General features: G+C 42.1%; 2 protein-coding genes across 4 annotated transcripts in view; both read left to right on the top strand.

The window, feature by feature from the left end:
- Positions 1-647: 647 nt before the first annotated feature.
- On the top strand, positions 648-4,959 carry LOC118385874 (P2Y purinoceptor 8-like). 3 transcript variants are annotated; one of them, XM_035773069.2, is made up of 3 exons: positions 648-763; positions 2,829-3,147; positions 3,298-4,959. In XM_035773069.2, exons 2-3 carry the CDS (start codon positions 2,855-2,857, stop codon positions 4,049-4,051), a joined length of 1,047 nt encoding a protein of 348 aa, XP_035628962.1. In that variant the 5' UTR covers positions 648-763; positions 2,829-2,854; the 3' UTR covers positions 4,052-4,959. The 3 variants fall into 3 exon arrangements, with proteins under 3 accessions (XP_035628962.1, XP_035628961.1, XP_035628963.1); XM_035773068.2 differs by lacking the exon at positions 648-763 and adding an exon at positions 1,969-2,374; XM_035773070.2 differs by lacking the exon at positions 648-763 and adding an exon at positions 2,610-2,715.
- A 1,840-nt stretch (positions 4,960-6,799) lies between these two features.
- Positions 6,800-12,966, top strand: part of si:ch211-269e2.1 (cohesin subunit SA-2) — a 53,143-nt gene continuing 46,976 nt past the window's right edge. The window contains exon 1 of the mRNA XM_052521863.1: positions 6,800-6,928. The gene's annotated coding sequence lies outside the window, so the exon portion shown is untranslated. The remainder of the gene's footprint in view (positions 6,929-12,966) is intronic.

A 12,966-nucleotide genomic window follows, 5' to 3' on the forward strand; every position in this document is an offset into this window, starting at 1 on the left:
TTGCCATGCAGCGACGCTCCCCATCCAACTTGACCGAGCTTGAGAGGATCTGCAGAGAAGAATGGGAGAAACTCCCCAAATACAGGTGTGCGAAGCTTGTAACGTCATACCCAAGAAGACTCGAGACTGTAATCGCTGCCAAAGGTGCTTCAACAAAGTACTGAGTAAAGGGTCTGAATACTTATGTAAATGTAATATTTCTGTTTTTTATTTGTAATAAATGTGGAATTTAATTTTTTAAATTTTTAAAAAAATGTTCATTATGTGGTATTGTGTGTAGATTGATGTAGAAAAAATGAACAATTCAATTAATTTTAGAATAAGGTTGTAAGATAAACAACATTTGGAAAAAGTCAAGGGGTCTGAATACTTTCCGAAGACACAGTAACTACAATTTGGGGCAGTCTTTACCTGCATGTACATGTATAATAAGACATATTTGTAATGCCAAATGACACATTTTTTTGTCACCAGCATTTCCCCCCCTGGTCGTTGTTGTAAATGAGAATGTGTCCACAATCAACTTACCTAATAAATGAAAAGTAAATACCAAACACAAACAGTGCACATATTACTAATAACATGTGCAATCTGTTTATTAGTGTTGCCTGCATATGATGGCAAAAGAGTTAGATATGAAGCATGACGCACTTCCCTTTTTTTACAGGAACGTGCACTCACAACCAGTTTCCTGACCCGTTAAAGTACCAATGCATCCAGCCCCAACCGCCGCTCTCTGACTCGAGCCTGTGTATTGTCAGAGGTAAGTACTGCTCGGTCTCTTTGCTTTACATTTCATACAGAGATACTTCAATTTGTTAATGTTAAAATGTCAGCCTAAAATGTATAATTGCTCTTTGTTACAATTAGGGATAACATTGTCTCAGACAATAGGGATAATATTCAGATATATTCTATTATATATTTTAAGTATAGAATCAAGGCACTCATTCAGGTGGGCACCTGTGCTATTTACTTTTGGCAAAGCTTGTGCTTTGGTTGTGTAGTTTGTATAAGGTTAGAGTACCGCTTCACTTGCACATGGAGGGGAATTCATTGTGCAAGAGCCAATGCACTGTTGGAATATCGTACACTTTTGGAATTTCACATTTCGTACTGCACTGGAAATGTGTTCCATAGTATATATAGAAAGAGCCTGAAGAGGAAACACATGAGAGGTTTTGGCTCGTCTAATGTGACACAAGAAGCCTCCGAAACAGTCACATTTGGTGTGTGGTTATATACCCCCTCACAATGTGTGGGTGAAGGTATGGTAGTGTGGTAGAGGTTCACTCCAGAGTCAAAAAGCACATCAATTGTCACCACAACAATTGCCAAATATCACACTCAGTGCAAAAATTATAGATTTAATAGACAATCTTTTTTATTACAACATCTATAACACATGATCTAGTTCATATTTGCACAGGACTAGTATTACTAGATCATTATAATTATTGCCGCATGTAATACTTTTTGTCATTCAGTATTTACCGTTATGATACAGAAGCCTGGAGGCTGTTCTAGGCTTGATGATATTTCAACTTGATGAGGGATAGCCTAATATTGGCTTTCAGTTCAGAAAGAAGTCTAAATAACAATGCACTTCAAAGATAAAGCATAAACTGTATGCAGTCATTTAACCTCAAACTCTGACTCCCACTGGTGGCATTTTCTAAAGGTACATTTCAGTTTCAAAACTATAAGTCCTACACATGCTTAATACTGTTAAAATGTAAGAACTGTGGGATTCTGATAAGGGAAACAATGTGACTACTACAGAGCCTGAGCTACAACCCTTGAAATGTACCGTTTTAGTTTTCTGTCGGGGGGATTTTTTGTTGGGGAATAACAGATTTCAAATTCTAGGTTTGAAATAAAATATGTCACCAATTACTGTTCGAAAAGGATAAAACAAAGATTCTGATCTTTGACCTAATGATGACGCTCTAAACATGCACATATTCTCATAGGAACGCAGCCATTTTAAATGCACATGGCTTGTGCCATGTGTTTTCTTCTTACAAGAATGATAGACATAGGAGGAAGCTGAAATATCTATCTATCTATTGATGTACAGTAAATATAACCCCTGTCTGATTCCCAGTTCGTCCACTAGATAGCAGTAGGTGATCACATGATGTCTCTTGGCCACTTGAAACCATTTGGATTTTGGTTAGTGAGTCACTGTGCCAAATGGCTAAATGGATTTTCAAACCTGACATCTTAAAACGACCTTAGCAACCAGGGCTTTCAAGTTATGGAGTATAACTAATTAAAATATGACACAGCCAGGTGAAGAAATTTTCCCATTCACTTTTCCTATTGTAAATGATGAGCGAGATCAACGGCACATGTGGAGGACTCATGCAAGGTAATGTGGACGGAGAAGGAAATGCATTGCTTTACAATGACCACCAGGGTGTACCATTTCCATGCATACTAAATGCTTGCACTTCTGGTGACTTGACCTACATTTCCTACTCTATGAATATGACCGTAGCGCATTATTTATGGTCTTTATGGTCAAATCATACTGCATTGCTACATCACATTACACTTTAGCTTGATGTATTTAGCTAGTTACTGTATTATTCACCTTTCATCTGTGGTATCATACCTAGCCTGGCTCGCTAGCATTATAAATTCATGTTGTAAAACAAAAAGTATCTACCAAACTCGCCGGACCTGGTACCTTGTCCAAAACAAACACAGGTTTTAATTCAGTGGCACTATAGTCTACCAAATCTTGTTTTAAAACGGTTTTCAGATCCCAGACAGGACCATGCTACCTTTTTACATGAATCTAAATGTCTGCCTGATCATAGGTTGTCTGTGTGAAGTCATTGTTACCATGGCATGGAGTTCCAACAGCACCAAACTGGACAACACCACCTTGTCCCTGTTCCAGAACGTGACAGCCAGTACAGCAATCTCCATTGTCTACATTGTGGTCACCATCATCAACCTGGTAGGAAACAGCCTTTCCATGTGGCTCCTCCTCTTCCATACCTCTCCCAAAACTCCCTCCATCATCTTCATGATCAACCTGACCCTGACTGACCTGACCTTGGGCCTCGTCCTGCCCTTCCAGATCATGTATCAGATGCAAGGGTATAATTGGAGCCTGGGCCCGGGCATGTGCAGGTATTCTTGTTTTATTCTTTTGACTATTATTTATTTATCCTCATCAGTCCCATTGAGGTAGATGTGCCTTTTACAAGCCCTGGACAAGAGCCAACAACTTTCTTTCATCACGGATTAATAATGATTCATTATATTCTGATTTTTCCACAGGCTCTTGACCCTGGTGTTCTTTGCCAACATGTACTGCTCAATTCTAACTATGACCGCCATCAGTGGAGACCGCTACCTGGGCATCTGCCGGCCCATGCTCTTCTGTGAGACCAGGGAAAGGAAGTCATTAGCTGTGATTGTCTGCTTCGCCATGTGGACAGTCGTCCTATTGGTCCTGTACCCACTCACTAAAACCGACCTGACGTTCCACGTTCCAGAACTCAGGATTACCACCTGCTTCGACGTTCTGAAGAGGGACATGCTTCCATCCATGGTGGCCTGGGCTGCCTTCCTCCTTGCACTGTTTGTCATCCTCTTCCTCATCCCGTTCTGCATCACTGTTTTCTGCTACATCAGCATCATCCGCAAGCTGGCCAGAGACTCCAAGACCAAACAGAAGGATAAGGCTATTGGTCTCGCGGTCACCGTCCTAACGGTCTTTACGCTCTGCTTCACTCCCAACAACATCCTCCTCCTTGCTCACACCATCCGGAGGCTCTTCTACGGGGACTCCCTTTACATGGCCTACAAGCTGACTCTCTCCCTCAGTTGCTTCAACAGCTGCCTGGACCCCTTCATCTACTACTTTGCCTCTAGAGAGTTCCGGAAGAAGTTGAGGCAGATGCTAAGGCTGAGAACACAGAGCAGTCTGGACACGGGGAAGACAGACCTGCACAGAGAGAGCCTGTACTCCGCCCAGTATGTGTCTGAGGGACAGGGTAGAGAGAACGGCAGAGTTAAACAACACTGTTAAAAAACAGAGAGAGGGCCTCCAGAGTGGTGCAGCGGTCCAAGGCACTGCATTGCAGTGTTAGAGGCATCATTACAGACCCGGGTTCTGTCGCAGCCGGCCGTGCCCGGTAGACACATGAGGTGGTGCACAATTGGCCAAGTGTCGTCCAGGTTAGGGGAGGGTTTGGCCGGCCGGGATGTCTTTGTCCCATTACACTCTAGCGACTTGTGGTGGGCCAGGCGCATGCACGTTCCTCTGACAGATTGGTGCAGCTGGCTTCCGGGTTAAGCGAGCAGTGTGTCAAGAAACCGTGTGGCTTTGCAGGGTTGTGTTTCAGAGGACGAATGAGTCTTGACCTCAACCTTTCCCGAGTCCGCATGGGAGTTGCAGTAGGACTAGACTGTAACTACAAATTGGGGAGAAAAGGGGGTAAAAATTACAACAACAAAAACTGAGAAACATTCCTGTTCAGATAATTTCACAGGAATGTTTTTGTGTGCTGTATATAGATCCAGTAACAAACCAGGCTAGATGGTGCATCAAAAAGTTAGTAAAATAGGGTAATTTATTTTGTGAAGGACTGTTGCAACTTGCATAAAGATATCAATGAGATGTGTGTGGCTAGGCTCCTTTTACTGCAAATGTGATCTCTGCCTCCTGCCAATTCGGGCAGATTCATTGTTTCATTGTGTGAATTATTAAACCTACCTACTGGGGTAATTTCAACTAAATGACATTGAACCAATGTGGAATAGACAATGAATTGATTTCTCTGCCCAGTGGGTACCTTTGTTAAATGTTTATCCATTCCCCACTAATTATATCACCAGTAATGAATTTAATGTTAATCTCCGTCATCTAGAATGTTAGGGTGTTTAAATCACAAAATTGTATTCATTCATGAAATAAATATTAATTTACCATTCTCATTCTCTGTGATTTTGATGTCATTTTCCCAATGTGGAACATTGGAACACTCCATAAGTAAATATATTTTTTAAAAATGATAATAATTGCACTTGTCTTTTCCTACTAGCACTGACTTAGCTGATTAACTTCTTATTGAGGAATTTCCTTTTTACTATGACTGTGATATACGGTCGTCCCCATCTAGCTATCTTAAGATAAATGTAGTGTAAGTCGCTCTGGATATGAGTGTCTGCTAAATTACTAAAATATAAATGTAAACATTTCTAACCTTAAAAGTGTCTGCTAAATGAGTAAAATGTAAAAATGTAAACATCTGAGCGTGCATAGAAAGAGAACGTTATGGCCTGTGTGCTACGATTGGGTTCTGTACTATGAAAAGTGTTGAATTTAGGAACTGTGATAAAATGTTGAGATTGTCTTATTTAGATGCATTCACCAATGTAATGATGGATATGGGAATTGCCTTTGCAAGTGCATATGTATCGGTTTGAGGTCCTGTGATTAAGATTCCTTTTGGTTTCTTGGCATGGACACGGGTAGCCTTTGCCGGCCGAGAGTACTTAGCACTTCTAAACAGAGTTCCAGTAGTAATTTACAAACCTAGCATGAACCAATTCTACATGTAGAAATGGCCTAAAATGTTGGCAGTCAGACCCCTACAAGTGGGTGGTCCCGAAAACACACCACACGGTCAGCGAGCGAAGAAACAGCAGATGAGGGGTCTTGAAAATCTGTGTCTGTTCAGATGCTACAGGTTGAGCCTGATTTAGAGGTTATCTATTTTGGCAGTTGCCAATGTATATATTGAAAATATAAACAACAATATCTAGAAAACAATTGATCCAGATGATTAGAAAAATTATAGGCTCATCTCAAACCTCCCTTTTCTTTCAAAGATTTTAGATTCTAGATTCTTGCTCAGCAGCTTTCCTTCTTCCAACAGCACCACCATGAGGCCAAACACAAGAATACTCCACAGCCCTCATACTAAACTCCAAAGCTTGAAGCCAGTTCCACTGCATTTTTTCATTGTTCCCCTCTAAAAAGGGACTGATATATATCTGGGACACCAGGTGGGTAAAATTAATTATCAGGAAGAACAGAAAACCAGCAGGCTCCGGACCTCATAGTGTAAGAGTTGAATACCCCTGCTCTACAGGTTAGCTAGACTCACATCCCTGAGAATGTGTGCCAAATTCCACAACTCAGAGTCAAACAGACCAAGAGATATTAATAGGTGCCTGTTATAGACCCACCATGTGGTTGATCAGAATATTTTTTTTGCATATATTGAGTCTTGACAGAGTTCTAAATATTTGTATCAAGATTTGTTACAATATGAATAACCATGTCTGATTTATATGCATTGATTTGCTTGATATTTTCTATTACATGGCGCCTTCGCTTGTTGGATCACCATGAAAGACCTGTAAATAAAGTCTACACCTTGACCACTTGGCTTAAGCGGATTTCCTTCCATTACGACTGATACAGTTCCATAATTTGGAAATAGAAAAAAAATATATAAAATCAAAGTAACTGCCAAAGAAACATGGGGGAAAAATGATGAAGAGGGTTTCCATAGGACGTGCTCGACATCAAATGAAGCCCTATACTATGTTCAACTTAAAATTGATCTGTAGCAGTTTTGAAAATGGTATTATTCTATGGTTGCCTTTGGCACCCATATGAAAATGTCAAATATGTTTTGTAATTGATAATTAAGCTTTAGACATCCAAATGTTTACCACCTGTCATTATACAATAAACATTTCCACCTGACACTATATATCAATTAAATTACAAAGGAACACTGCAAAAGTTGGACTTTTAGTCTTTTTCTAGGATAGGTCAGGTCTATGTCCCGCCTCCTGCTTTCTGTTGATATAATTCCGCTGGATGGCGCTGTCACATCAGGGACCTGGCACTGCTTAATGACAGCTGCTATTTGGAATTCTCATGCTTCTGGTAAGAAAATTACATTTTTATCTGGATGGTTTTCAGACTTTTATTACGGAACGTGTTATACTCATGTTTTCTTGCAATAGTCAGTATTTCAGTCAGCTGTTCAGCCTGATGTGAGATCGATGTTGTTGTTTGAGCTTGTTCTTATCAAAACATCGAGATAGAAACGAGATGAGAAACGTTAGGTAGGCCTACTACACTATTCAAATATCATGCCACACCGTCAAAAGACATTTACTGTACAAGTAGCCAGCCCATGACATTCGTATCGGAATGAACTAGTGAAACATGGGGGGATGGGAACCGAAAGGCTGGAGGAAGCAGTCACAACAGAGAGAGCAGAGGCGAAGAGAGAGGGATAAATGGGCACAATCTGTCTTCTCCTGCAGGTGGCGTTTTATTTTTTTTCGCTTACCAAGCGAGGAATTTTTGTATCGAGGTCAATGAGTGTGTCGAATTTGGTTAACAAACTATGTAATGGTTTATTTGCTAGGTGTGGTTTATTTAATCTAATGGAAGCGTTTTAACGACGAGGTTGTTACGAATGTACTGCTATAAGTAGGCCACGTTTACATCCGGCAACTGAGAAAAAACACTTTATAGCCTGGTCGTTCACTCTTACCACAGCATATTTCTATTTTCTTACGTTGTGATTTTTAAACTTAACCACACTGCTAACCGTATGCCTAACGTTAACGTTAAATTAAGACCAAGAATAATAGTCAATTATGGACTTTTTGGCTTTGGTAACTAATGGAAACCGTTGTGCCCTCATTGGCTAGAAGGATCCCACCTGATCTTCCCTTTTCCCGGCTGCCTTCCATTTTTGAAGATATTTATTTTCATTGTTAGAATGGCCAATGGAGTATCTGGTCAATTTAATGGAAAATCTGTGGTCCCCTTTACAACTGTTCACTAGTTACCACAGCCACAATGTAATAAACATCGCCCATTTCTGCTTTAACCTAACCATACTGCTAACTTCATGCCTAATCCTAAAATTAAGACCAAGAAGCACATTTTTGTCAAATGTTTACGATATCGCCCACGTTGACTTTGTGGCTGTAGTAAGAAGTGATAACACGTATTGCACACGGAATTGTGAGTGTTTATCGAAGCGTTAATTCAAACTGCGTTCTTTATGATCACTGGCAGATAGATAACACGTATTGTACACGGAATTATTGGCTATCTATCTGCCAGTGATCATAAAGCACGCAGTTTGAATGAACGCTTCGAGAAGCACTCAGAATTCCGTGTACAATAAGTGTTATCAATGCTTACCACAGCCACAAAGTAAACGTGGGCGATATCGTAAAAATTCATGAGACAAAAATGTGCTTGGTGTTTATGACTTTGTGGCTGTGGTAAGTAGTGAACACCGTTGTACATGGGACCACAGATTTCCATTAAATTGACCAGATACTCCATTGGCCATTCTAACAATGAAAATAAATATCTTCAAAAATGGAAGGCATCCGGGAAGATCAGGTGGGATCCTTCTAGCAGATAGCCAATGACTAGTTGGGGTGGGCATGTTGCTCATATTTTGACCAGGAAGACTATATCCTGTGGCGGTAATACAATAGTACTTCTCAGATCAATTTGTTTTCATGCTTGAAAGACTAACTGTTTTGCTGGTCGTTGTGGTAATACTATGAAAGTATAGATGGCGATCACCATATAAGTTCAAAGATGAAAAAGCCTGGAAGGAGGAGAGATGACTTGAAACGATTCGGTTGGCCGTTTTATGTGTGGATTAATTGTCAGAGTAGAGGACCTTGTGCATTTCAGGTAAAATAACAACTCAATGTTTATATCCCAGGACCAATTAGCTAGCAACAGCAAGCTAGCTAAATAACACAAATTAGCTAGCAGGTGCAAGCTAACTAGCTAAATTGCCATATATGTTTAATGTTTTTCGACCTGTCCCCAAATTAATGTCATTGGTTCAGAGTTTTTGATATTTTAACCTGCGTGCCGTGATAGCGTTTGGTGTAGGGAGACTAAATACATTTATGCACGATGGCGCACGCAGCCGGTTTGGTGGGCTTACGAGTGTTTTTAACATGCATCTTTCCTACAACGACCGAAGATGTAACCTGTGTTTTCCAAAACGCCACTCGAGAACGTACGCTAAAAAGTGCATTGTTTAGCCATATGTCAATACTCTACTGTGTAGCACCCACTTGAGTGATGCTATACTGCCGCTGAAAACTCACGATACAGGCGATTGTATTAGAATTTACATTCATTCTCCATTCCTTACATTTACACCTTTGGTTTAAATTCATATCATTCGCAACTCCAACAGCTTATTTGTTTCTTCTGACGACAGGCGTTGTCTTTTTACCCAGGTACACACACTCCTGGGAGATATTACATTTACATTTAAGTCATTTAGCAGACGCTCTTATCCAGAGCGACTTACAAATTGGTGCATACACCTTATGACATCCAGTGGAACAGCCACTTACAATAGTGCATCTAAATCTTTTTAGGGGGGGTGAGAAGGATTACTTACCCTATCCTAGGTATTCCTTGAAGAGGTGGGGTTTCAGGTGTCTCCGGAAGGTGGTGATTGACTCCGCTGTCCTGGCGTCGTGAGGGAGTTTGTTCCACCATTGGGGGCCAGAGCAGCGAACAGTTTTGACTGGGCTGAGCGGGAACTGTACTTCCTCAGTGGTAGGGAGGCGAGCAGGCCAGAGGTGGATGAACGCAGTGCCCTTGTTTGGGTGTAGGGCCTGATCAGAGCCTGGAGGTACTGAGGTGCCGTTCCCTCACAGCTCCGTAGGCAAGCACCATGGTCTTGTAGCGGATGCGAGCTTCAACTGGAAGCCAGTGGAGAGAGCGGAGGAGCGGGGTGACGTGAGAGAACTTGGGAAGGTTGAACACCAGACGGGCTGCGGCGTTCTGGATGAGTTTAAGGGAGCCCAGCCAACAGCGAGTTGCAGTAATCAAGACGGGAGATGACAAGTGCCTGGATTAGGACCTGCGCCGCTTCCTGTGTGAGGCAGGGTCGCTCTGCGGATGTTGTAGAGCATGAACCTACAGGAACGGGACACCGCCTTGATGTTAGTTGAGAACGACAGGGTGTTGTCCAGGATCACGCCAAGGTTCTTAGCGCTCTGGGAGGAGGACACAATGGAGTTGTCAACCGTGATTGCGAGATCATGGAACGGGCAGTCCTTCCCGGGAGGAAGAGGAGCTCCGTCTTGCTGAGGTTCAGCTTGAGGTGGTGATCCGTCATCCACACTGATATGTCTGCCAGACATGCAGAGATGCGATTCGCCACCTGGTCATTTAATTGTGTGTCGTCTGCATTGATAGGAGAGACCATGTGAGGTTATGACAGAGCCAAGTGACTTGGTGTATAGCGAGAATAAGAGAGGGCCTAGGACAGAGCCCTGGGGGACACCAGTGGTGAGAGCGCGTGGTGAGGAGACAGATTCTCGCCACGCCACCTGGTAGGAGCGACCTGTCAGGTTTAGATGCCCAACTTGGAGAGGAGGATCTGATGGTTCACAGTATCGAAGGCAGCCGATAGGTCTAGAAGGATGAGAGCAGAGGAGAGAGAGTTAGCTTTAGCAGTGCGGAGCGCTCCGTGATACAGAGAAGAGCAGTCTCAGTTGAATGACTAGTCTTGAAACCTGACTGATTTGGATCAAGAAGGTCATTCTGAGAGAGATAGCGGTAGAGCTGGCCAAGGACGGCACGCTCAAGAGTTTTGGAGAGAAAAGAGAGAAGGGATACTGGTCTGTAGTTGTTGACATCGGAGGGATCGAGTGTAGGTTTTTTCAGAAGGGGTGCAACTCTCGCTCTCTTGAAGACGGGAGGGACGTAGCCAGCGGTCAGGGATGAGTTGATGAGCGAGGATGACAGCATGGGTACTAATTATCCTATTTAAATATGTGACAGCCAGCAAGGTGCAGACCATGGTGCTTGCCTACGGAGCTGTGAGGGGAACGGCACCTCAGTACCTCCAGGCTCTGATCAGGCCCTACACCCAAACAATGGCACTGCGTTCATCCACCTCTGGCCTGCTCGCCTCCCTACCACTGAGGAAGTACAGTTCCCGCTCAGCCCAGTCAAAACTGTTCGCTGCTCTGGCTCCCCAATGGTGGAACACACTCCCTCACGACGCCAGGACAGCGGAGTCAATCACCACCTTCCGGAGACACCTGAAACCCCACCTCTTTAAGGAATACCTAGGATAGGATAAAGTAATCCTTCTCACCCCCCCCCCCCCTTAAAAGATTTAGATGCACTATTGTAAAGTGGCTGTTCAACTGGATGTCATAAGGTGAATGCACCAATTTGTAAGTCGCTCTGGATAAGAGCGTCTGCTAAATGACTTAAATGTAAATGTAATGTAAATGTGCAGAATACACACCAAGAGATTGTTCAGTAGAGCACTATGATAAGGATGTTGCATATACAGTTTAAACTGATTTTAAATAGGTTAAGTGCAAACTCATTTTAAGTGCATGTCTAGTTCACAATCAGTCAAATAACAAACACCATTGTTCTTACTCCAGATATCTGCACAGTCTTGTTTAGTGCACACATTCAAGACAGCCCCATGCCATTTTTCAGGAGTCAGATTTATCTGGTAGAAAAACACACATTTGTGACTTCACTCTCTATTTTATATTTATATATATAAAGTTTTTCTGTACTTTACCATGTCCATCTCAAATCAAATTGTATTTGTCACATACACATGGTTAGCAGATGTTAATGCGAGTGTAGAGAAATGCTTCTGGTTCCCGATAGTGCAGTAATATCTAACATGGAATCTAACAGTTCCACAACAACTACCTAATACACACATCTAAAAGGGGTGAATGAGAATATATATATGGATGAGCGATGGCTGAGCAGCATAGGCAAGGTGCAATACATGGTATAAAATACAGTTGAAGTCGGAGGTTTACGTACACCTTGTCAAATACATTTAAAATCAGTTTCACAATTCCTGACATTTTAATCAGAGTAACAATTCCCTGTTTTAGGTCAGTTAGGATCACCACTTTATTTTAAGAATGTGAAATGTCAAAATAATAGTAGAGTGATTTATTTCAGCATTTCTTTCTTTCATCACATTCCCAGGGGGTCAGAAGTTTAGATGCACTCAATTAGTATTTGGTAGCATTGCCTTTAAATGGTTTAACTTGGGTCAAACGTTTCAGGTTGCCTTCCTCAAGCTTCCCACAATAAGTTGGGTGATTTTTGGCCCATTCCTCCTGACAGAGCTGGTGTAACTGAGTCAGGTTTGTAGGCCTCCTTGCTCGCACATGCTTTTTCAGTTTTGCGCACAAATTCTCAATAGGATTGAGGTCAGGGCTTTGTAATGGCCACTCCAATACCTTGACTTTGTTGTCCTTAAGGTATTTTACCACAACATTGGAAGTATGCTAGGGTCATTGTCCATTTGGAAGACCCATTTGGACCAAGCTTTAACTTCCTGATGTCTTGTGATGTTGCTTCAATATATCCATGTAATTCTCCTTCCACATGATGCCATCTATTTTGTGAAGTGCACCAGGCCCTCCTGCAGCAAAGCCCCCCCACAACATGATGCTGCCACCTGCGTGCTTCATGGTTGGGATGGTGTTCTTCGGCTTGCAAGCTTCCCCTTTTCCTCCAAACAAAACGATGGTCCTTATGGCCAAACAGTTCTATTTTTGTTTCATCGGACCAAAGGACATTTCTCCAAAAAGTACGATATTTGTCCCCATGTGCAGTTGCAAACCACAATCTGGCTTTTTTATGGCGGTTTTGGAGCAGTGGCTTTTCTCCCAAGGAAGAACATGACTTGTGGAGGTCTACACATTTTTTTTTCTGAGGTCTTGGCTGATTTCTTTTGATTTTCCCATGATGTCAAGCAAAGAGGCACTTGAGTTTGAAGGTAGGCCTTGAAATACATCCACAGATACACCCCCAATTGACTCAAATGATGTCAATTAGCCCATCAGAAGCTTCTAAAGCTGTCACATAATTTTCATGAATTTTCCAAGCTGTTCAAAGGCACAGTCAAC

This window comes from Oncorhynchus keta, chromosome 7 (genome assembly GCF_023373465.1).
Source record: "Oncorhynchus keta strain PuntledgeMale-10-30-2019 chromosome 7, Oket_V2, whole genome shotgun sequence".
Lineage (NCBI taxonomy): Eukaryota > Metazoa > Chordata > Actinopteri > Salmoniformes > Salmonidae > Oncorhynchus > Oncorhynchus keta.